At 57.8% G+C, this 23,561-nt stretch overlaps 1 protein-coding gene across 10 annotated transcripts in view; it reads right to left on the bottom strand.

Moving 5' to 3' along the window:
• Window positions 1–23,561, bottom strand: part of MYO18A (myosin XVIIIA) — a 94,922-nt gene that overhangs the window by 29,504 nt on the left and 41,857 nt on the right. For 4 of the 10 annotated variants that reach the window (XR_001364153.1, XM_014548225.1, XM_005876870.2 and 1 more), the window contains 20 exons: window positions 20,172–20,207; window positions 18,038–18,125; window positions 17,728–17,834; window positions 17,435–17,611; window positions 16,870–17,083; window positions 16,585–16,727; window positions 15,914–16,014; window positions 15,028–15,091; window positions 14,476–14,620; window positions 14,117–14,137; window positions 12,591–12,602; window positions 11,809–11,985; window positions 11,502–11,592; window positions 10,784–10,976; window positions 9,765–9,851; window positions 7,527–7,668; window positions 7,228–7,387; window positions 6,045–6,231; window positions 5,047–5,290; window positions 2,365–2,474 (listed from right to left, as the gene is read on the bottom strand). Coding sequence is in view for 9 of the 10 variants with exons in the window: in XM_014548225.1 (XP_014403711.1) it covers window positions 2,365–2,474; window positions 5,047–5,290; window positions 6,045–6,231; window positions 7,228–7,387; window positions 7,527–7,668; window positions 9,765–9,851; window positions 10,784–10,976; window positions 11,502–11,592; window positions 11,809–11,985; window positions 12,591–12,602; window positions 14,117–14,137; window positions 14,476–14,620; window positions 15,028–15,091; window positions 15,914–16,014; window positions 16,585–16,727; window positions 16,870–17,083; window positions 17,435–17,611; window positions 17,728–17,834; window positions 18,038–18,125; window positions 20,172–20,207 (2,499 nt within the window). In the remaining variant the exon portion in view is untranslated. The remainder of the gene's footprint in view (window positions 1–2,364; window positions 2,475–5,046; window positions 5,291–6,044; window positions 6,232–7,227; window positions 7,388–7,526; window positions 7,669–9,764; window positions 9,852–10,783; window positions 10,977–11,501; window positions 11,593–11,808; window positions 11,986–12,590; window positions 12,603–14,116; window positions 14,138–14,475; window positions 14,621–15,027; window positions 15,092–15,913; window positions 16,015–16,584; window positions 16,728–16,869; window positions 17,084–17,434; window positions 17,612–17,727; window positions 17,835–18,037; window positions 18,126–20,171; window positions 20,208–23,561) is intronic. The other 6 variants (XM_014548226.1, XM_014548230.1, XM_014548229.1 and 3 more) reach the window with 4 other exon arrangements.

Here is a 23,561-nt window from a genome sequence, read left to right as displayed (position 1 = left end):
GATATTAAGGAGATAGAACCTTGCCAGGTATGAGGAAGGGTAGAGAGGAAGGAATCTAGGGACACACTGAAGTTTCTGACTTATGTAACGAAATAGACAATGGTGTTGTTTTCTAAGGTAGAGAATACAAGTGAAAGAGTGAGTTTTGGAGGCGATATAATCAGTTTGGTTTGAAATGCTGAGTTTGAGGTGCTATGGCACACCAGTAGAGAAGTCCAGAAATAAGCTGGATAAAAATGCACGTCTGGAGTTCAGGAGAGAGGCCTGGGCTAGAACTATTGATTTGGGAGTCATCAATATATATGTGGTAATTGAAGTGATGGGTGTGAATTAGGTTGCCCTGGAAGAGGATGCAGAATAGAAAACACATATGGCCAAGGAGAATCTCAAAGGAGAGAGAGACCTTTATTTCAGGGGCAAGTGGAAGCAGGGAAGCTCAGAAGTTCTGAGAAGGAAAGAAGAGAGACGAGGGAAAGCCAGGAGTGGCAGCAAACAGGCTGAGCAGAGATTTTCAAAAAGAACAGAGCTGTCCACAGAGTCACATGTTGCGGAGAAGCACAGAGAAGTGCCCGTTAGCTCTGGCAACACGAAGTGCAGGAGGAGACAAGGAGACCAAGCCCAGGTGTCAGGGATGGGAACCAGGCAGCTGTGGGTGGAGGAATGAACGGCGGTGGGGTGGGAGGACACGGGAGGAGAGGAAATGTCGAAGGTACAGGGCAGGCAGGAGACAGGCAACGGTCCGGCATGAGAGAGAGTTAACAGAAGGCTCCTTTCTGACAGCAACGTCTGTGGGATGTTTCTCCACTGAGAGAAGAGCCAGCAGGAGAGAGGCCGAAGGAACAGGAGAGGAGAGTTACCACCAAGGGAGCAGGTCTCCAGGGAGACCACCGGGGATGGGGTCCAAAGCACAGGAGGACGGGATTGGACGAGGGAGGGGTGCTTCTCCCACCCAGACAGGAGGAGGGAGGCCCCTGAAGAGCCGTGTACAGAAGACAGAGGAGGAAGTTGGAGCCTCGATTCTATGAGCGTTGAGAGGCCAGGTCAGCCGCTGGACCTGGGACGGCACGGTTGGGGAGTATTAGAGGAGAACGGTGGAGGATGGAGAGTCAGGGAAGGAGCTTAGAATTGGGCCCGAGTAAGGATGGGGCACATGGAAAACTTGCCAGGACACCCCAAGGGCCCAGTTGGGGCTGGAGACCATGAGGCTGTAGGAACTCAAGTCCACATGGTTGTGTCTTTTTCTCCCACAGCAACTTGGGAGCGCTAAACGGAGGCGTGTGGATGCCCAAAGGCTGGTCCTTCAGGGTGGGGTTAGGGGAGCAGGGCAGGTGCTAGGGGAGGCTCAGAAGAGCTGAGGATGGTGATGAAGGCTGTGACCAGAGGGTTAGACTGCGGCCTGGAGGCTGAGCGGAAAAGGAAGTAAAGAGAGAGGGGATGGACCGAGTAGAGAGAATGCGGTGGGATCCAGAAATGAGAGGTCTCAATGGACAGAGAGGAGTGAGACCCACAGGAGGGAGGCCGAAGTCAGAGAAGGCCAGGCTGGAATTTCAGAGGCGGAGCATTTCCAGGGCGGGCGAGGTGCTGGGCGTGGCCATGAGTGGGAGGCTGGAATGAAGGTGAAGAGTTAGGGGTTGTGGGGCAGGTCATCTACATTCACACCAAGACTGCTGAGGATCCTGGCAGGTCCTGAATGAGAGAAGGTTCTGGGGTCTCCGAGAATGTGGGTCTGTGTGCGACTCGGGACAAGGGGAGGGGGGCCTTCTGCCCGTTCTGTAGAGTACCCGCCCTTTCAGGGAAGCCATCCTGAGGTCAGACGCCCTCAGAGTCAGGCAGGGTGCCTAAGGGCAGAGCACAGTGAAGGAGGACTGCTCTGCTCAGGAGGGGGTCAAGGCGACAGCCTAGAATGGCAGGGGGACATCCCCTTCCGCAGCCAGGAATCACCCACCCGGGGTTGACAAGGGGCCCGGGAGGCCTGAGGCTCACCCTGGCACAGCTTCCTCTGCAGGAACTAGTCCCAAGTGGAGGTCAAGGCTGAGGGGCCCAGGGGCTACCAGCGGCACACCAAAACATGAGCTCTCGTCTGCACCTGGGGGTTCCTGAAGGATTGTCAGCAGACACCCCACCTCGGGCCTCCAAAGAGGGTGGCTCTTCTCAGATTCCCGCAGTCCATTCCCCAGGCTACCTTCTCTCTACTGACACAGGCTGGCTGCCGCCTGCCCCTGTCCTCATTCTGGATGGACAGAACCAGGAGCCTGAGCAAGGGCCAGACCAATTCTCTCTAGGGAAGGAAGGGTAGCTGCTCAGAGGGCTCTGGGCTGAGAAAAGGGGGTCTGGGGCGGGGGGTGACTTGGGGCCCAGACCTACCCGCCTTTCATCCATGACGATGTAGTTGCGCCCGTGTTTCTTGGTCAGGTGTGGGGCCAGGACATCAAAGCGGCGGCGGAACTCGGAAAATACCATGTGGTCAGGGTAACCTAGAAAGAGCGCAGCCCAGGGCCAGGCCCATCAGCACCTCCCCTGCTCCCACACTCTCCAACAGCCGCGCCCAGGCACTGGCGGGGAGGGTCACCCGCAGGGGAAGACACAGCCGGCGGGGGAAGAGAGCCTGCGGTGGAGGCAGGCCCAGGAAAGGAGAGAGCGGAGAGGCAGGAGGCAGGGGCAAAGGACAGGAAGACGAGAGGACATCTAGGGCTGCCCTACGGTGGCATCACAAGGTTTAAAAGGGGAACAGGTTCTTCTGGAAGGAAGCAGGTTCCCTGTCCATGAGAGGTGCACATGGGGGATGGCTGACCACCTGGAAGGAATGCTATAAAAGCCAGATGGCCTCTAAGATGCTTTCTAGTCCTCCATTCCATGACTGTCATCACCCAGAGAGAACAATGTCTTGAGGACTTAATAATAAGAAAAAAAATAAAAATAGGGCATTGGACAGTAGCTGAGAGAAACAGCACATGAGCTTGGGGGTGGAACCTGGCCCTGGCTCCTGGTATCACGTGACCTTAGATGGGTCACTAGGCCTCTCTGAGCCCCGGTTTCCTGATCTTTAAGTGGGGGCCCTACCACGTATCTTGCATGGTAGTCATTTAATTAGAAAATATGTAGAAAGCTTGACTCACTTGGTGGCTCCTTTCCTCAGTCTACGGAAGCAGGACGTGGGAAAGGGCTCCCTTCCTACCCGCGTCTTGGCCTTGAGTCCTAGGCCAGTGGTCGGCAAACTGCGGCTTGCGAGCCACATGCGGCTCTTTGGCCCCTTGAGTGTGGCTCTTCCACAAAATGCCAACTTCTGCGCATAGGCCACGAAGTTTCAATAGCACTGTACGTGCGCGCCCACACGTGGTATTTTGTGGAAGAGCCACACTCGAGGGGCCAAAGAGCCGCATGTGGCTCGCGAGCCGCAGTTTGCCGACCACTGTCCTAGGCTATGTGACCCAAAAAGACTTGTAGACGCTCTTTCCCTAAAGAGTCTGACCTCTCACAGAGATGGCCTTACTGCCTGGGCTTGAGGTCAGGGCAAGGGTGAGATGGCTTCCGGTTTGGAGCAAGGAAAGGATGGTGGCCGGCGGGAGGTTACCCGGTCTCACCCGAGGAGGCCAGAGCCCACTGTGGAGGACCAAGAAACCAACTTCTGCAGAATCATGGCCTTTCAAACTGGAAAAAGGTGTTAAACCAGACACAGCTCATCTTCCAGACATGGAAACTGAGGCCTGAGAGGCGGAGCAACTGGTTGCTCAAGATCACAAAGGCTGTGGCTGGAGGCAGAGCTGGACTCGGAGCCCAAACTCCGACAGCCGGTCGGGGGCTCTCTCCCCCGTGCCGGCCTCGCTGGCTCTGGGAAAGCCTCCAACTGGGAGATGAGGCTGATGCATGTGCCTGATAATTGAAACAGGAGGCGGGGGCCGCGGAGGGGCCAAGACAAAGTGAGCTATTGATTGTATCTGAACTGCAATTAAATTGATGGGCCGGGATAGCAGGTCCGAACGCCAGGCATCTTAATTAATCATCAGCGCTATCGATGGTGGCTGGGGGCTGAGTGAAGGGGGGCCCTGCTGCTGCTGGCCTCATCGATCTGCTTGTTTGAGTAAAGCACATTGATTTTTGTTCAGAGCGGTAACAATCTGGTTTTGAAATAATAAACACCAACTCCATATCAAGACGTGGGGACAGATCGATGATTTATTTGGAGCAGAGCAGGGAGCCCGTTTCCTGGCTTGGCTGCTGAGGAAAAGTGGCGGTGCCCACGGGGAGGCCTCGAGGGGACCTGGCTGTGGGTGGGCGGGACCCCGCCTGCTCCTCTCGCTGAGGGAAACGGGCACAAACCTGGCCATTCCTAACTTCTCAGACAAGCGAAACCCTACTTGAGAGGCATGAACTGGGAAGCTGGTCTGCCTGGGTCAAATCCCACTCCTTTACTCAGGAGCTGTGTGATGTTGGGCAAGCTCCTTAACCTCTCTGAGCGTCAGTCTCCTCATCTGGGGATGGTCATAGTACCTACATGTCATGAGGTAGTCCAGCTCTGCCTCCACACATTAAGTGAGTCAATGTGTGTGATGACTTTGGAATAGTGCCTGGTACTCCGTAAATGCTCTATGGATGTTAACTATGACTAGCACCTCATTTCTCACTGCGGGGCTAACCCAGCCACCGGCCTGCTCTTGGAGGTTGGTACCTCCACTGGGCAGATGGTTCCATGAGGGCATCTGCTGCTGTGGGCAGAGGTGACCATCCAAACCAGTGAAGGGGAAAGGATGGAGCTCTGGGTACAAGGCATGTGGGGTAGGGGGGGCAGGGGGGTGAAGAAGACAGGAATATGGAAGGGAGAGGCAGAAGAGAGGAGTCAGCAGAGTGGAAAGAAAGAGAAGGGAGCACGCTGGGCTGGAAGATGAGACGAGATCCCACAGAGGAGGCACCGGGGGGGAAAAGAGATCAAGGGCTGGTTGGAGACCGGAGGGGAGCAGCACCCTCTTCGGCCCATGGTCCCCCTTTGAGAGATGGGGAGGGACAGAGGCAGGTCCAGAAAAGGGAGGTTGAGAGCGAAGGAGGCCCTACCTTGGCGGTACATGCGCATGGCATCGAGCAGGCGGGAGCCGCGAAGCTGGGCGCGGAGCAGGGGCACGTCCAATTGCAGGAGCCCAGCCTCGCAGTGGTCCCCTGAAGGCAGGTCCAGCTCGCTGCTGCTGCTGACTCGGCGGGAGGAGGCGGCCCGGGGCTCCCCAGCCCAGCCCTCTGCCACAGGCAGGAAGCAGTGCACGAAGTGCAGCTTCGACTTCTTGATGGTGTCGATGAGGGCGTCCTGCCAAAGGGGAAGGGATGGCCCTCAGGGAACTGGTGCCAGCATCTCCACTCCTTGCAGGCTGGCAGGCGCCCCACCACTGCCGAGGACATGCCAAGCCTGATAACTCTGCCTTCACAGATCTGAGTGACCGCCCTCGCTGGTTTGGCTCAGTGGATAGAGCGCCGGCCCTCAGACTGAAGGGTCTCGGGTTCAATTCCGATCAAGGGCATGTGCCCGGGTTGTGGGCTCAATCTCCAGTGTGGGGCGTGCAGGAGGCAGCCGATCCATGATTCTCTCTCAATATTGATGTTTCTATCTCTCTCTCTGGCACTCCCCCCCTCTCTGAAATCAATAAAAATATTTAAAACAACAACAACAGCCCTAACCGGTTTGGCTCAGTGGATAGAGCGTCGGCCTGTGGACTCAAGGGACCCAGGTTCGATTCTGGTCAAGGGCATGTACCTTGGTTGCGGGCACATCCCCAGTAGGGGGTGTGCAGGAGGCAGCTGATCGATGTTTCTCTCTCATCGATGTTTCCAACTCTCTATCCCTCTCCCTTCCTCTCTGTAAAAAGTCAATAAAATATATTAAAACAACAAAAACAGGTCTGAGTTGCCACTTAGGCATCCGCACTGAAAAAGGGGACCCCACCCGCATTGATCAAGTCAAAGTGGGACGCAGAGTGGGCACTGGGTGACTTGAGTGTGCCCAGAATGCCCAGGCTCCCTGCCAGGGTGAGCAGGGGCACCGGGGCCGGGGCTGGCAGACTCACCACCTGCAGCTTAATCTGGATGCACAGTGACTTCTTCTTGACCGCCGCCATGCCCGTGGTGAAGGTCTTCCGCATGCTGGTGGCCCGGCGCAGCGCCAGCTGCGAGCCTCCCTCCAGGCCCGCGATGGAGCCCGAGAGCACCGTGGCGCCGCCCGCCCGGCCCAGAAACAGGTTGCTGATGATTTTCCTGCCAGAGGAGGGAGGGCAGGGGAGGGAAAGAAGTCACATTCACAGAGCAGTAGAGGCCATTTCTTCTCTGAGCTCCTAGGAAGCCAGACAATCCCCATGGCCAGGGGCCTGGCCTACTGGGCTAGGGCTGCGAGCCCCTCCCCCTACAGAGACACTGTAGAGAAATCTCTGAATAGTGAGAAGATAAAACCAGGGTGGGCAGCAGCCGAGGGAGGGGCAGCCAGGGACTGGACAGAGCAGGCGATCTGTTCTCTGTCGCTAGGCAGGGCAGAGCGGGGAAAGGGTGCCCATGAAGCAGGAGACAGTGGAGCCCAACATCTTCTAACAGAAGATATAATCTATTACATCTACTGTGTCATTCCCACTAGAATATAAACTCCATAAGGGCAGGGATTTGTGTCTTATTCAGTCACAGAGAAGGTGCCAATAATTATCTGCTAAATAAATGAATGGATGACAAGGATTATACACCTGAGAGGTTTCTAAGGCTATGCCTGCCTTTTGTGAAGAATGCAGGGGTGTTAGTCAAATCTAAAATTATAGCTCCCCCCAAAATAAGTAAATAAATAAATAAGCCCGACTGGTGCGGCTCAATGAACATCGACCCATGAACCAGGAGCTCACGTTTTCGATTCCCGGTCAGGGCACATGCCTGGGTTGTGGGCTCTATCCACAGTAGGGAGCGTGCAGGAGCAGCTGATCAATGATTCTCTCATCATTGATGTTTCTATCTCTCCCTCTCCCTTCTTCTCTAAAACCATAAAAATATTTTTAAAATACACACAAAAAAAACCCCAAAAATACCTATAGGTCCCTCCAACCATGTCTGTCCCCACCTCTACTCCAGGAGGCCACCCCCAAGCTCTCAGCTAGCCTTGGCTATTGCCTCTTAGGAACAGAGGGTATCTACCCTGCTAGAGAGGGAGGCCTCTGACCAGGGGACCCAAAACAGCCTTTGGGGGTGGGACAGGGGCAGAGTGAGTGGTACTCTTACTTCTGGGAGTCCTGCAGGAGCCGGGGGGCATTCTGGGTAGCCGGGTTCTGCTTGGTGTAGCTCAGCCAGCCAGCCACATTGTACTCCACCCAGTTGGTGCCATGGCTGTGGCCCAGGAGAAAATGGCGTGGTTTGCTGCTGCGCAGGAGGGGACTTTGGCCTGAGGGTGGGAGATGCAAGGTTCAGACCATCAGGGCACCGCCTCCACAAAGCCCAGGGACTCAGTGAGCCCCTAGGCAGTGCCACCTGGACCCATATAGGGGGGTCCCCTGGAGAGGAAGTAGAGGAGTGCCACCTACCTTTTTTGTCACCTTCCTGGGGGCCATAGTAGGAGAAAAGGCGTTCCAGGAGGGCATCCTCAGTGGCCCCTGGCACCAGGGCCTCCTCCTCCAACAGCCACAGCAGGCCCCTGGCCTCGTCTGTGCGGGCCAGTGAGCGGACCTATGGAGAAGTGAAGAAATCCCACTGTGCCACATGGAGCTGTGGGAAAGGAGCCAGCGCCCAGTCCCTAACCACGCACGATCAATATGCTACACACGTACACACATACACACGCACACCGCACACACATAGCAGCAGCTCCCGCCCCTCACTGCTGACACCTTGTGGAGCAGGTGGGCAGAGAGGAAAAAGAAGAGGCCAGAAAGAGATCAGAGGAAGAAGCCCACGGCAAAATATGACTCCCAGGACTCGTGTCCAAAGTCACCAAAGACTGAAGGCTTCTTACACCCAGAGGCTCTCCTCCATCCTCATCCTCTCGCAGGTCACATGGGGTTTGCGAGAGCCTCATGCTGCAGTCACTCCCTGGGCATCACCCTTGAGCATAGCGCGTGGCCTAAAGGAAGCTGTCAATAAGTGACAGCTGTGGGGCTCACCTGAGAGGCACACCCAGGGCACTGAAGGTGGGGTCATTGCAGAGTCATAAACTCAAGTGTGAAGAGCATAAGACAAGTGACTTAGTGGCTGTGAAAGCCCAAATGGGCAGATGGAGGCTGGCTGGAGACCAGGTGTCCCCATCGAAAGGAAACAGCCACCCCTCAGCGGCAGCCAACAACTGTCCTGCAAGGATGTTGGCCTAGTATTGGTAAATCCTCCAGTTTTTCCAGAGAACGTGGAAATACTGAATTCTGATTTCTAATGCCCCATGTAAGCCAAACAAACTATATCTGTGGCCACATCTGGTCTGACGGCATCTTTTCAATGGAGTTTCCAAGTCTTCCTTAAGGAAGAAGGACTGAACTTTCCCCACACCCATTCTGGCCTGGCCTTTAGGGACTGGGGGACAAGAGAACGAAGAGAAATGCCATTTCCCTCCTGGACCCCAGCTGCCTACCTCTCCTCCCTGAAGCTGCCCAAGGGAGTCAGTGTAACTACCAGGAGGTGACCAAGGACTGATGAGCAACTATGGTCCCAGAGTGGCCAGAGCTGCCAGCAGGAATGAACAATGAAGTCATCAGATGGTGAGGGGCCGGCTGGGCACTGAGGGGCCCTCATCCCCAGGGGTGCAACCGCCCGATGCCAAGGCCCATCAGATAGGAAAAGCAAAGAAGGGAAAGAACGGCCAACCCCCATCCAAATACACTGCCTGACCCACTGCTGCTCCTAAGCCACATACACTCACTTCCTCATACTGGTGGCAATGGCAAAGGTACTGGAGGGAGGCCACCTTGGGAGCCCAGGTGTCAGGGGGAAAGCCGCTTCCCTGGGGAGATGTGAACCTTGGGCACTTCAGGCATTTGTCCCGGGGGGACATTCACTCTCTCCGAGCTCCGCTCCCTTGCTAGCCAACGGGGGCCTTCCCACAAGGAAGAAGGAGAGGGAGACAGGACTCGAAGCAGGAAGGGAGATCAGCAAGCCTAGCAAAAATGTTGGTTCTCCAGTAAAACGCCTCAGGTGACTTCCCTAATTGGCGATCATCACCAAATGCCAAGTGCACTTCAGGCCAGCCAGTCCCCAGTCAATAAGGTGTCCAAGACACTAGTCCCAAGGGTGACAGAGCCCCCCATCCCAAGGGGGGGGGGGAAGCTCATATCCACATGGCCCTCAGTGGGCATCTATAGCTGGGCGCTATTTCCCTGTTTGGGTGCAATGCTGCCTCTTCACCCCACTCTGCCAGGCGCATCAGTCTTCTTCTTGGGGACAATGGGAGGGAGTGACTATGTCCTTTGGGTCCAGCCAGGCCCTCGCCACCTAGGAGGACCTGAGGCTCAGCCAGTCACAGGACAGGGCCTAAGCCCGGCTGGTGAGAGAGGAGGTACACCTTCCTGTCTGGCTCAGACACCCAGGGGCTGAGGCTCCCCATTACACCAGGGCAGAAGAAAGTGCCACCTTCCTGGACAAACTGGCTGAGGGGTGAGGGAGGGGCAGGGACCATAGCTCTAAAGTGCTTGGTGTCTGGGCCTGATTGCTGCCCCCTCCCCCCCGCCTCAGCACCCAGGGGCACCACTGGCAACAGTTCATACAGGGAGGGTCCTGCTGAGGAAGAGGAATGGGAAAGGAGAGAGGAGACCGGTCCAGGGCCTCGCTGGAACTCCTACCAGGGACTGATGGGAGGCTTGGTCCACGGCAGAAACAGAATCGTCCGTGGCCGGCTCCAAGTCGTCAAACGCCACCTCGATGTTCTCCTGGGAAGGAAGGCAGAGCGTAGTGAGCACCGGGCCATGGGTGGGCGCAGCTCTATGAGCAGGCGAGGCGGTCAGCAAGTCTGACCTCCTGTCCCACACAGGAGCGCCCCTCTAGCGCCCGAGTGACCACACTCACTACCTCCCAAGGCACCTCGTGCCACGGGCAAGCACCGGGCCATGGGTGGGCGCAGCTCTATGAGCAGGTGAGGCGGTCAGCAAGTCTGACCTCCTGTCCCACGCAGGAGCGCCCCTCTAGCAGCCCGAGTGACCATGCCCATTACCTTCCAAGGCACCTTGTGCCACGGGCGACTAAAACTCTTCTAACCTCCTTTCACACTGAGCTAGAGTCACCGATTTCCGTTATGCACACCCACTGAGTAGACTATGAGGAGTAAGCCTTCCAGTTTCACACTCGTCCTTGAGACACTTGAAGACAACTGTCATTTTCCTCTTGAATCTTCTCTGATCCCCAATAAATATCCTCCCCAGGATCAAGATCCCTCACCTCCACACGAGGGAGGATTTCTAGATCTCGTCTCATCCAGGACCCCCTTTTGTGAAGGGGCCACCAAAGGATCAATCACCGTCTTAACAGGTCAGGAGACAGGGAGGACCACGCCCGACGCCCAGTGGCGATCGCAGGGCTTAGGAGGCACCTCAAAGGTGGGCGAGAAAGGGCTCCTGGGACCCTGAATGCATCTTTAGTTCTTGGGGAGCAAACTCCACAAAGTAAGAATGTAGCCTGGGCAGGAAAAGAGGCCCAGTGCAGAGAGCACCGGTGGACAGAAATGATAAGAGCATAGAAGCTGGGAAGGAGCCGCCAGCGGGGAAGGTGGTTCGTCCCCTCACCCACAGATGCCCGCCCTGAGGGGCCAAGGCCAGAGGGTGAGGCTTGTGGGGAGGGGGCAGGCCGAGCCCAGGTCGAGCGCTACCTCCTTGTATCTTTCCAGCTCCTGCACAAAGGTGCGCTCGTGGAAGAGCCCCTGCAGCCGGTCCTGGGCGTAGTTGTGGCACAGCTCCTCAAAGGAGGCTCCTCGGGCCGCCCCGCCCTGCTCAGGGTTCTGGAAGCCCGGAGTATCCACAATCATCATAGAGCAGAGGGAGTGCTGGCTGGACTTGAGAGCCCTTCACAGGGAGAGGCTGGGTCAGCGCTGGCGAGGGCAGGACCCCTGAACAGGCCCCACCGGCAGCCCAGCCCTGCCCCAAGCAAGCTCCCATCCATCCCCGTGCGGGTGCCCAAGACCCCGGTGGGGAGGATGTGCCTCCCTTGGCCTAGAACAGTGATGGCGAACCTTTTGAGCTCGGCGTGTCAGCATTTTGAAAAACCCTAACTTAACTCTGGTGCTGTGTCACATATAGGTATTTTTTGATATTTGCAACCATAGTAAAACAAAGACTTATATTTTTGATATTTATTTTATATATTTAAATGCCATTTAACAAAGAAAAATCAACCCCCAAAAAATGAGTTTGCGTGTCACCTCTGACAAGCGTGTCATAGGTTCGCCATCACTGGCCTGTAAGGACACGGAGCCATCTGCTGGTGGAGCATGGCTCTGCCTCGGCAATCACACAGCACAGAGGCTTCTGTTCCATCTTGGTCAAGGCAGGAGGCCCGTGAGCTCCTGGGCCCTCCCGCTTGGCACTCACCTGTTCACCAGAGAGACAAGAAGGGTGAAGAGCTCGCTGTAGAGGCCGGACGCCATGCCCTCTAAGCACTCCAGCGCACTCAGTTTGGGGCCTGTGGGGCAAGAGGATCAGACGTGTCTCCTGCTCCCGGGGATCCCCACCTGGGTATGCTCCCTCCCTACCCAGGGCCAAGTCAGCAGGGGTCTTGGGGCTTCCTTCCCCCCTGATGGAAGTTCTAGTCACCCAGCAGTCTCCCCATGGCAGAGAGAGCAGCAAGCCCTGGATGAAGCCTCCCAATGACATTCACCAGCCAAGGGGCTCAGGGTACCTGTCCCATCTCCCAGGCCGCTCTCCTCGGGGCCCTGGCGGAAGGAGGTGGAGCGCTGCAGGGTGCCACCCTTGTACTGGTGCTTAAAGATGGACGAGGAGAGCTCCTCCAGGCTGCAGCCCAACAGGTACGCGGCCTTCTGGGCCCACTCGTGGCGGGCAAACTGCTTGCGCCCAGCTACGGGGTAGAAAGAACCATCTGGTACCTCGGGTCTTCCTCCTGAGGCCATTTGATGCCTTTTTGGCTCCCTGTTCCCATTGGACTGGGGAGTAGGCATCTTCCAGAGGCAAAACCAGCCCAGATGACACCAGAGGGCTTCAGGCAAAACAAGGACAGCCAGCAACTGCCAGCTTCCTGTGCCCCTGGGGGGTGGAGAGAATGAGCAGGTCCTAAAAGAGGAGGTAATACACACTGCTGCCACCAGAGGGCATCCTGTCAGCTTCCAACATCCTTTTAGGGTTTGGCTCCCGGGTACCAACTTGGGGAAATGCAGTCAGAGGATGAGCCAGCGCCCACCTACGATGAGCACCGAGATCCACCTGTGCCTCGGGGGGCAGGTCAGGAGGGAGTACAACGCTTTCCCTTCCATGAACGCATCAGGACCCTCCCTCTTACCTCCAGGCATCTGCCAGGGGAGACCACGAACACCCACCCATGGCCCAGCAGTGGGGACATGAGGAAGCCTCAGAGGAAAGAAAGCAGCCCACGCAGACAGAAGTGCCTCAGCCAACATGTGTCTAATCACGGCAATTAGGGAAAGCTAACAAGAAACAAGGTTTTACCTTCAGCAGCTTCTGTAAGGCAAAGGACCAGCATGCAGCATGCAAAGAAAAACAGCATGTTAGCAAACAGTCATCAACGGAGCCCGCCAGGCCCACGGGGAGGGGTGGTGGAGGGTGGGGGTTTGTGAGGACGAGCAGGCAGGAAAACACAACCACGTTCAGGCTCGGGGACACAAACACACGCACGCACTCACAATCTCACAGGAGGATGTAATCGCCCTGACGCACACACACAAGAACCCCCAAAGACAGACACACACACACATACACACACACACACACACACACACACACACACTTCTCTTTCCCCTCAGCCTCCAAGGCCCCAATCCCCCTGGAAGCTCTGAGGAGGTAACAGACCCTGCTCACAAGGTAGGTCCATGTGCTGCACACCCAGAGCTCTCTCTCCACCTGCAGGCAGCCCTGAGTAGGGTTGGTTACAGGAAACCGGGGTTTGTCACCGCCTCAGAATGAAGGAACTTCCTTAAGACACAGCCAGCCACCCACCCGCCCGGCCTCCTACGGTTTGGGGAATAACTTCTTTAAAACGGAGCCTGCTTCCTTTTTGGTGGAGATGCCACCTGCTGGGATCATAAGGAGCCTAACACCCAGACGCCGGTTCTTCCGCGTATCCACCCACCCACCCACCAGTGCTTCCTCGCTCCTGCTGAGCAGCCTGCAGCCCTTCACATCCCGAAGGAAGATGAAGCCAAAGCCCCGGGTGCTAGGAGAGGCTCCCCTTTCCCTAAACTGGAGGAGAAAGAGGTGAAGAGGTGCTCAGAGTGCCCGCCCATCAGCGTCACCTCAGAGGAAGGCAGCGGAGTTTCCAAGCCAGGCCAAGCTCTAGCCCAGTGATGGCAAACCTATGACATGCGTGTCAGAGGTGACACGCGAACTCATTTTTTGGGTTGATTTTTCTTTGTTAAATGGCATTTAAACATATAAAATAAATATCAAAAATATAAGTCTTTGTTTTACTATGGTTGCACAGATCAAACAATTTCTATATGTGACAAGGCACCAGAGTTAAGTTAGGGTTTTTCAAAATGCTGACACGCCAAGCTCAAAAGGTTCGCCATCACTGCTCTAGCCATTCACAAGCCCCCAGCACAAGTGCCGAAATTGCAGCCCATTGGTTACCACGGTGCTTGCTGCCCCCTAGTGGCCTTCACCCTGACATGCAAGAGGAAGAAACCTGCTACCAAACCCGTGGAGAGAAGGGAGGACTCGGGGAAAACTGGCCTTAGGAAACCCCCGGAAGCAGGCCCACCCTACCCCACCTGAGCCCAACGAGGGCATCGGGAGAGGTTCCAGGGTCTGGATGCAAAACCGATAGGAGCAGCTATTTTGGGGACTCCCAGAAGCCCACCGCCAGCAGCTGCCCTCGCCACCTCAACCCAGAGGTTTCTCCCAGGCCAGTCCCCTCATTACAACAGAACAAGCCCAGCCCCCAGAGAGAGCCCCGGGCAAGCACCAAGAGGGGGCCAGGTGGCCCCACACCCCAGGGAGGGGCCAAGGTCAGTTACCCTCTTGCTCCTCAGGGGCCTCTGTCAGAAAGGGAACAAGAAGGAGAGTTATTCCAGGGGACTGCTCTGAGTCGGGGCCCTTCTCTTCCCCCTCGGCCTCCAAGCCCCAACCCCCTGCTTTCACAGAGCTCCCGCTCACGGCCACCTAAATCCAGGCCTCCGGCCACCATGGGCCGAGCTGCTTCTCTGGGTGTCGGGAGCCTTGTGCTCTGATGTGGGGGGGCTGGGAAGAGGCGCAGTAAAAGAGGGGTGTCTGATAACAGATGAGTCCGTGCTGGGCAAGGACAAACTGGGAGTGGGAGGGTCCCCCAAAGGTCTCTGGGCGACAAGCCAGACTGTGGGGACCCAGGGCAGATTACCTTTGGTGGCTCCTGCAGCCCCCAGGTGGTAGATGGCAGCCAGGATGAGCCAGCAGGCTTTCTGCTCATCGGGGGAGATGCCCAGCACCTTCATGGCCGCCTGTAGCTTACTGAACTGCTGAGCTGCCTTCTGCTTCTCCTCGGGCTACAGGGACAGAGGGGCACACTGGCACCGGATCTCAGAGGGGCTGGCCCCTCCCCCCGCAGCAGACCCCCATGCCCTCAGGGAGGGCAAGGCTAGGGGAGAGCCACCCAGCTGGAGCCGGGCTCCTGCTATTCCCACGGGCACTGCAATCCATTGGAGGCTTCTTCTTCTTGTTTTTAATCCTCCCCCCAGGACATGCTTATTGACTTTAGAGAAGGGAAGAGAGAGACAGAAACATCGATTGGTTGCCTTCCCATACTCGCCCTGACTGGGAACTGAACCAGGAACCTTTCGGTGTAAAGGAGGGACAACACTCCAACCAGCTGAGCCACGCCGGCTAGGCATTTGAGGCTTCTTTTACTCCCAATGCCCAGGGCCGTCAACCCAGTCCCCACAGGCCCCCTCACCTTGGCCAGTGGCACAATCCCGAACACATTGTTCTCTGCCAAGTGGTTCAAGTGGAGCTCTGTCCTAGGGGTACAAATGAGGCATCAGCACAGTGCTTGGTCCCGATGCCAAGGCCATCTCCCTACCAGCGTGGAGACAGACAGACTCAGCTTCCAGACTCAGTTCTGTCGGCTCCTCACGCCCTGCAGTCAGGCCAGCTGCTACCGCCTTTCTCCATCGGCTGGATGCCTGGTCAGGGTACCAGTCTCCCCAGCACAGGTCACCAGAGATGCCCTGGTGCAGAGTGTCAAGCCAGACCCCTGGGAGGGGGCAGGAAACCTGCCTGAAGGGCGAGTCCAGCAGGACAGGGGCTGTGCCCTCGGTTACAAGAAGAGCTAAAGAGGAAGTGCCCACGGGCTGCGGCTCAGCCTCATCATTTATCCTCTCGTCAGTGAACACCGACAGCAAGTCCGAAGGCCTTCAGGGAAGCGCCTGGCAGAGGAGCCAACGTGGGGCAGGAGGGCCAGCTTAGAGGGAGGGCACTGGGAAGGGGTTAGGCTCTTGGCCCCCATGTGGACCGGGCTCAGCCCCCTACTAGCTGTGTGACCACAGGCCAGTTCCTGACAGCCTGAACCTCAGGGTGCTTTCTCGCTGGGTCTGGCTTAGCAGAGATCCTAGCTAAGCACCGGGAACACCGAAGGGTTAACTGTGCCCCTCACACATAACCAGACCCCTGTGCCCAGGCAAAGGGAGTTCCTGCCGGGCGGGGCCTCGGCTCACTCATCTTGTCATCCTCAGGGCCCAGCAATACGCAAACGGTACGGGATGCAACCGAGTGGCAAGGTCTAGGAACTCTCAGGGGGCTGGAGCCCAAAGCTCCCTCCCATTCCCTCTGTCCCATCTCACCTGAGGGTGCCATCCCCACAGGCCAGCAGGTAGTAGAAGACATTGAATGTGGCCTCGCTGGCCGGGCGCCGAGCCACGCGCAGTTTCTCCAGAAGCATCGTCTGTGCGCAGCATGAAGGGTGTGGGCAAAGGAGAGACGTGCCAGGAAAAGCTTCTCCCACCCACGGCAGAGAGGACCGGGCCCACGGAGCCAGCGGCCGCTGGTTAATCTCCAGGTGCTCGACCAGAGGCCAGAGCACCCCTGGGGCAAACCCGGGCAGAAACCAGGGCGGGGGAATGGAGACAGGCCCAGCTCACGGGAGGACACTGCCACTCTGCCTACTTCCTCAGCACAGCCTCCGCGGGAAGCTGGACACGTTGTGGTGAGAGATTTCATTTAGCAAGGAAGGGGCCTACCTTTACTGACAAGCCAGTCTTCCCTGGGCGAAACCACCCGAGAGAAGGCCCTGAGCACGGGGCGGGGCTTGGGCAGGAAGCCGAGCTGGGCCCCACCCAGGGCAGCAGGCACAGGGAACAGAATGGGGGAGGCGTGGGCAGGAAAGGCCAGCCCCAGTGCCAGGGTCCGTTTTGTTGGGGTCGAATCCCAGGAAAATGGGACACAGGGGAGAGCCTGATTCCTAGGGCATGAAACCGGGTGGCCAATCGCCTACCACCCTGAGTTGTCCCCTCACCTGGATGGAGGCCGAGGCCACCTGGCCAGCTTGGTCAAAGTCCAGGGAGAGGATCTGGGAGAAGCGGGTGGCATTGCCGTTCATGATGGTGGGGCTGTTCCCAAAGGCTTCCAGGAGGGTGTACAGAGCCTGCCACTTGTCCACTGGAGAAGAGAGGCCCAGGGGCCGTCAGGAGAGCCGGGGCACGGAGAGGCCAGGGAGAAAAACGCGGGTACCTAGCAGGGGCCTCCGTCCCCACCCTCTCTCCCAAGCCCATTCTCAGTCCCTCAGTTGCCCCTGCCTCACCAGAAAACACCTTGTTCCCGCCGGTGCCTGCGATGGTGGCCAGGTACTGCACCAGGTGCTGGCAGCTGGTGGTCTTGCCACTGCCACTGCTGCCCAGGAGGATGATGGACTGGTCCTGTCGGCTCATCAGCATTGCCCTGTATGCCGTCTGGGCCACGGCATAGATGTGGGGTGCCATGTCCTCCCGCCGACACCCCTTGAACATGTGCATCACCTTGGGCAGGAGAGGGGTGGGGAGGATGGATAGGCTCTTAGCTGGTCCTCTCAGACACCCCTCGCCCCCAAGGTCCACATCTCTCTGGGCCTTTCACTACAGGGCAGCAGAGGGATCCCGAGGCGAAGGCCAGGCATGGAAATGCAGATCCTTGCCACGTTCCCGCCTCTGTTAGAGGCTGGGGAAGGGCTTTCTGTCCTCACCCCTTGAAATGACACCTCTTCCCAAGGTCAACTGAGAGAGTGGACAGGGCCCATGGGATGCCAGGGGGAAGGGGCAGAGCCCGAAAAGGTGGGGTCGGTAGTGGCTGGGTGGGTCCGTGAGGCAACAGTGTTTCAGGGGGCATCGCACCTTCTCGGAGTACACAGCGGGGGCGCCCCGGGGGCTGAGGACCAGCAGGCTGGGGCCGGCGTACGTGTGCAGCAGGCTAGCGCCGTAGCGCTGGCGCAGTGTGTGAACCACGCTGGACTCATTGAGGTACACCAGCGAGGCCAGGTCTTCTAGACGGTCGCAGGAGGGGGCGTTGGCCTGTGTGAAGGGACAGGCGGGAGGGCACTGAAGGAGCCGAACCAGCCTGCACTGCCAGCGGACAGGCCTGCCCTGCTCAGCCCACCTCCTGTGCCCTCCACCAGCCTCCTGCCAACCTTCTCCACGTCGTCCTCATCCACATCCAGGATGGCTCCATCGTGGTCTAGCTTCACGCGCACCTTCCCCTCGGGCAAGCTGAGCTCCTGGGATTTGAGCTGACTGGCTGCAGAGCGGCGCAGACAGTCAGGCGTGGGTCTGGGAAGGCTTGGCTACCCTCTTTGGGCCCTTTATGGTCCTGCCTCCTCCTCCCCACGGTATCACCGGCCTCTCCTTGCTCACCACCCAGCCCTTTCCAGATGCAGAAAGCACCCCAGCCCTGAAACGCAAGAGGCCCGGGCACCTGCCCCTGGGCGCCCCCAGGCTCACCCAGAGAGAAGCCATCCTTATGGACCAGCCACACCTTCTCTGTCTCGTGCCAGGCCTCCTCCGCTGCAATCTGCTCTTCTGTCTTCACCTGGCAGAGGGAGGGGAAGGATACATAGTCAGACTCTGTTCTGGAAAACAGAGGCAAGGACAACGGGAGAGAGGAGGTACTTGAGGGGAAGGGCTTCCAGAGGAGCCACTGGGCGAGGATGGGGGGCAGTTGGTTGGCAGACACAGAACAGGGACGTCAGCGGTGTCAGAGGGAAGAGGTGGGGAAGCCAGGAGGGGGTGGTGGTCCTGGGGAGCCTTGAGGACAAGGACACAGAGCTAGTGTCCTGAGGGCCAGTGGCACAGGGAGCATGTGTCCAGGAGAGAGCGATCCCTGGAAAACAAAGCAGCAGGTTCCACCCTCAGCTGCCCTTTCCCCCACCTCCCTGCGAAGCCGGTGGGATTAGTATCCTAAGCCCACAGCCCTCCCTGGGCCACAGCTGCTGTGACCTCTCAGGCCCAGCTTCTCCCGCATCCTGATGGGCCCTCCCTTACCAAGCCGGGGAAGGGCATTTCCTCAAGGCCTGGGCAGGAGTGTCTCCTGAGGACCTCACAGTGCAGAAGGATAAGTGGGGCCGGAGTCCTAGCCTCGGCCTGGCCTGCCCCTCCAGAGGATGCTCCCCGGGGCAGGGGCAATGCCCAGATGCCCACGCCAGCCTCGCGGCTCCTACTCCCTGCCTCCTCAGAAGGCGGGAGGTACACAGACCTACGTGGACATGCTAAGGCCATACCAGGCATGCCACACAGAGGGACACCAGAATGGGTATAGAGGGGCTGGGAACCGCTTGAGGCCCCAAGTGGTCACCAATCAGAAAGAAGCATTTGCAGGGTGTGGGGCTGCCAGGCCTGGCACTCCATGAGACGACTTGGGCTGGGCAGGAATGGTGCCAGGGGGAGCTTGGCAAACAGGAGACAGACCCATCAGGCTCCTTTAGTTGTGTATGGGCAAAGGGGCAACAGGTCATCCAGGGGCCCTGCTGGGGGGATGGTCACCCCGCGCTCTGAGGATCCTCAGCTCTGAGGTACAAATCGTCTGCTAGCATCCCCCACCCTCCTGAGACCTGGGCACACACACTGCTTCGTGATACTGAGCCCTGGTGAGGGGTCGAGACGGATAACAAGAGGAAGCATTTTCTCTGTCACGTTTCCTAGAGCTGAGAGAGAGATCGGGGTTCTGCTCCCAGGTTGGATTCTGGCTTCAGAGAACTCTCTCCCTTGCTGACTGCCCTTCCCAGCTACGGAGTGAGGAGGCGGGGCTACCCCAGTGGTCCCCGGCCTCTGGCAATCATGGCAGTGAATTTACCCTTCAATTAGGAGGATCACTATGGGGTACCTATAGCTTAAATTAAGTGCAGACATTAAAAAATGGTTCGTTTGTTATATTTAAAGAAATGTAACTTTATAAAACAAAATTATTTTGTATGTGTTGTCTTTTAGGAGGATCACTATGGGGTACCTATAGCTTAAATTAATGCAGACATTAAAAAATGGTTCGTTTGTTATATTTGAAGAAATGTAACTTTCTAAAACAAAATTATTTTGTATGTGTTGTCTTCTGAAAATCGTGTGAGACAGGCGAAACCTTTGTCTTGAATGGGCATGTTCTGCGGGTCAAGTGTTTGAAGACTGATGTATAAGGTGACATCGAAGGGCCATGGCCTATAACTCCTTCAGAGCTAATTCGAAGGTGGGTTTCCCACATTGCCCAGCAGGTGGAGACAGAGAAAGCTGCATCTTCAGGCTGATTGAGCCTTTTCAGCTACCCAGAGCGAGCAGAACTGAAACACCCAGAAACCAAAACCCTGGGTCTCCAGTGGCTAAGGACCATGTACCACAGAAGCCAAACTCAAGTGGGGACACTGAGTCTAGACTCTCCCCAAGGGCCTGACACAGAGATGCCCCATCTCCAACTCTTAGCACTGCCTCCCGGGAGGATCCCGCCGGACAGCAGGTGGGGACCAGAAGGGGAAAGAGCCCTTACACTCCAGCATGAGGCCCGAGCACAGACGCCGGCCCAGGTACAGGCCGGGGGTGGCAGGTGGTCCCCGGAGGAAGTGGAGGGCTCCTGAGGGGGACAGGAACACCCTACCTGGCTGTGGGCAGGAGAGGCGGCCTCAGGGTCCAGCTACCAGCAGCAAGCAAAGAAGAGAGAAGAAGAGGGGTGAAGACAGGCAGACCATCCGCACGTCCCCTTCCGCAAGCACCCTGGGCCAAGTGGGCGGGTACTCTCGGGCTGCCCAAGGTGTGGGGTACGGGTGGGAGTTGCTTAGCACCAGGAGAGGGGTTGCTGGCCCGGGCAGGTGCACTGAGCCCAGGGCAGGACAGGACTGTGCCATCCTGGCCACAGTCTCTCCCAGGCTGGCCATCTAGTCCATTCTGAATTAGGCTCCTCTTCTGTGTGCTGCCAGGCCAGGCCCCCTCACCATATCCAGGGCCTTGTTCCCCTGAGAGCCCCTTGCCTTATCTCTAGGGCATTTTCCAGCCTAGCTCCCCTGTAGCCCTCAGACGTCAGGACAGGGCTATCCCTGGCCTCCATACACCAGTTTTTTGCCAGGGCTGCCCCTCAGAAATGTCATCACTGCACTTCTCAGACAGCAAGACCACCAGTAGCCCCAAGTCTAGGACCCTTCTTCAAACCCCCACGGAACCACCACACCACTCCCAGGCGGGCACACTATCCATGGCACGTGGAGGCATTGCCCCATCCGGGTCCACATGCCAACTGCCCGAGTATAAGGCACCTTGACCTCTTGGCCTCTAGCTGGTCACTTAAAGGCCTTTCTGGAGAGGGAGGGGAGTCAGCCAGGCCTTGGGCCTTGCCTCTTAGAAATGGACAAGGAGTTAACAGGCCCACCTGGGTCTGGAGAGCCGGGGCATCAAAAAAGGGGAGTGTCAGCTCCCCTCTCGACACCCACCAGATCTGGGCACCAAGACATGTCCTCATGGCAAGAGGACAGGGCCAGAAAAGGGGGTTGGATCCCCAGCCAAGAGGGGTCCCTCCCACAGGCACTGGGCTCCCTGGAAGAGCAGGCATCACTGTGCTCAGACCCACCACAGAGCCCTTCTCTCCTTTCTTGAAGTGGGAGGCCCACTGTGAGGCCCCCAGGACCCAGGGAGCCCTCTTCCATAGGCAGGTGCTCCCACACACACACACTGACACACACACTCTGGCCGCCAGCCTCAGGCAGGAGGAGGCCAGGGCCTGGGGAACCGCACACGGGAGGTGGCATTACAGACGCGGTGAAGATCCTCTCCAGCCGCAGGTGGGCCTCCTCCGCGGGGCTCAGCCGGACCTCGGGGGCAGCTCCTGCCTGGAGGTTAAACCACCATGAGTCCCGGCCCCGGGAGTGGTGGGGACACCGCATGCCAAGCTGCTAGCCCAGGAAGCCACTAGGACCCAGTGGGTAAGTGAAGCAGGGTCAGGAAGGCAAGCCAGGCACCAACCTGAGGTTTTAAACGATCAGATAAGAAAGAAAGAACGGGTGCCTGAGAGTTCTGAGGCTATTTCTTCTCACCATCTTAACCGCTTCAGCACCAGGATGGCCCTGCTCTTCCACGCACCCTCTGGCCTCTGCCATCGGCCAAGGCGGCTGAAGGCCAAGCAGAGCTCTTCTCTGATCCCAACTCCACTCTAGTGAGAGGTGGAGGACAGGGAGCCAGAGGGAGGGCAGTAGCCCAGGAGCCCGCTCCTTGGAGGTTTTCTCAGGGATGGATGGCTCACCTCATGCCCTGCCCATCAAGCCAAAATGCCCCTGCCAACTCCTGTGTGCTAGGAGGTCCGCTTCCTGATGCAGAGTGAGCCACGAGGGCTGGGGAGAGCTGCAGCCTGCTCCTCTCTAGGTTCTGCGAAACCCAAGAAGAATGGAATAGGCGCAAGATGGGTTCTGGGGCCTTAGGAATCCCAGGGGCTGGAGACAGGACAGGCCTGTAGGCTGTGCCCTGCCCCTCCCCTTCCAGCCAGGAGCACGGAAGAGCAAGGAGAAGCAGTGGTGAAACTGCACGCCCCCCCCCCCCCTGCAACACACACACCTCATGAGATCTCAGAAGGGTCTACAAACAATGGGAAAGCTTAAAGAGAACTGTCCCCACGCCTAGGACCAGCCAAGCAGGCATCACCTTCCATGGGCAAGGGCTGGGCTGACCGCCCTTGCCTATCCCCTCTGCCTCTCAGCATCCTGTCCCTCCCAGAAGGCACATTGTGGACAGACAGCGCCCCAGATCCAAAGGGGGCCCACTGTGCCCACTAGCCACCCAGGCACAGGGCTCCTCGCGATCCTGCTGCCACCGGGGCCTGGTGCCAGGCCTGAAGGCAGTGATGGCGATGATGGTATTAATAACTACTGTTATTAGCATTACCTACAATACTACCATTTATTTATGGAGCACCCACCATGCCAGGGACTGGGCTGGGAGCATTCATTATCTGAACCACCTCTAACCTTCACAGGAACCCTTCAAAGCAATTCCAACATCCAAAAAGCCCTCCAAGACTTCTCAGCTATTTTGGTGGCCAGTCCTGACTGTTTATATTCTATCCCTCTGCAGCGTGAACATTTACAGGTTTTGCGGTGGAAATACTAATGTCTGGTTATGAGTGGCTGCTCGTTATGTACACTGCCTGGCATTCTAAAATATAAAAATTACTCATTTCCCAAATACTTCTGGCCCCAAGGGCTACCGAGAAGAACTGAAGGCCTGCGTCCTCCCCACTCGACAGATGAAGACTCGGGGATGGGACCTCACCGAGATCCCACTGGGGTGAGTGGCTGGGGGGTGAACGCACACAGGCCTCCTGACTTCGGTTCTTCCCACCCTCGCACGGACCTGCTAAGACTCCTGACCTTGATGTAGCGTCTGGAGCCACAGGCTGAGCCCACGTCGCTGAGGACCAGCCCTGACTCCCACCGCACAGCCGCATGCTGGTTAGCAGCCCCATCACAGAGCCCAGGCCGCCACCGCTCTGGCATTCCATCCAGGAGAGCCATGCAGCCCCGCTTTCAGCAAAGGCGCGGGCCTAGCCTCTGTATCATGCGGGCTTGTGGGGTGGCCTGGGGGAAGCCGGTTGTGAGGGTGCCTGGCCCTCGAGCGAGTGAGCGAGCGAGGGAGGGTGATGAGGGGCAGGGGAGGTTAGTGACACACTCGGGTACCTCCTGCTGCCCGTCAGGGGCTGGTGACTTGCACTGCTGCGGTCCAGTGAGGTTGGACTTCGGGCCAGCGGAGCCCGAGTCGGCCAGCTCTTGTGGCGCGGCTGGGGAACACTGCTTCTCTGGGGTCCCGGGCTTGGCTGGGGGGTCCACCACCTCCGGGGAGCCTGGTTTCCCCGGGGAGCCTGGCTCCTGGCTGGGGGGCGACTCTCCCTTCCCAGGAGGCTGCCTGCTGCGGGGCTTGTGGTCCTTGCCCCTGCCCCGGGCCATCAGGCTCCGCAGGCCCACGGAAAGCTCATCCTTGGCTGCCTCCTTCTTGGCTTCAGGCTTAGATG

Source organism: Myotis brandtii, unplaced genomic scaffold, assembly GCF_000412655.1.
Source record: "Myotis brandtii unplaced genomic scaffold, ASM41265v1 scaffold50, whole genome shotgun sequence".
In the NCBI taxonomy this organism is placed as follows: domain Eukaryota; kingdom Metazoa; phylum Chordata; class Mammalia; order Chiroptera; family Vespertilionidae; genus Myotis; species Myotis brandtii.
The sequence above is the reverse complement of the archived record's forward strand: the minus strand, read 5'-3'. Positions and strand labels throughout refer to the sequence as shown.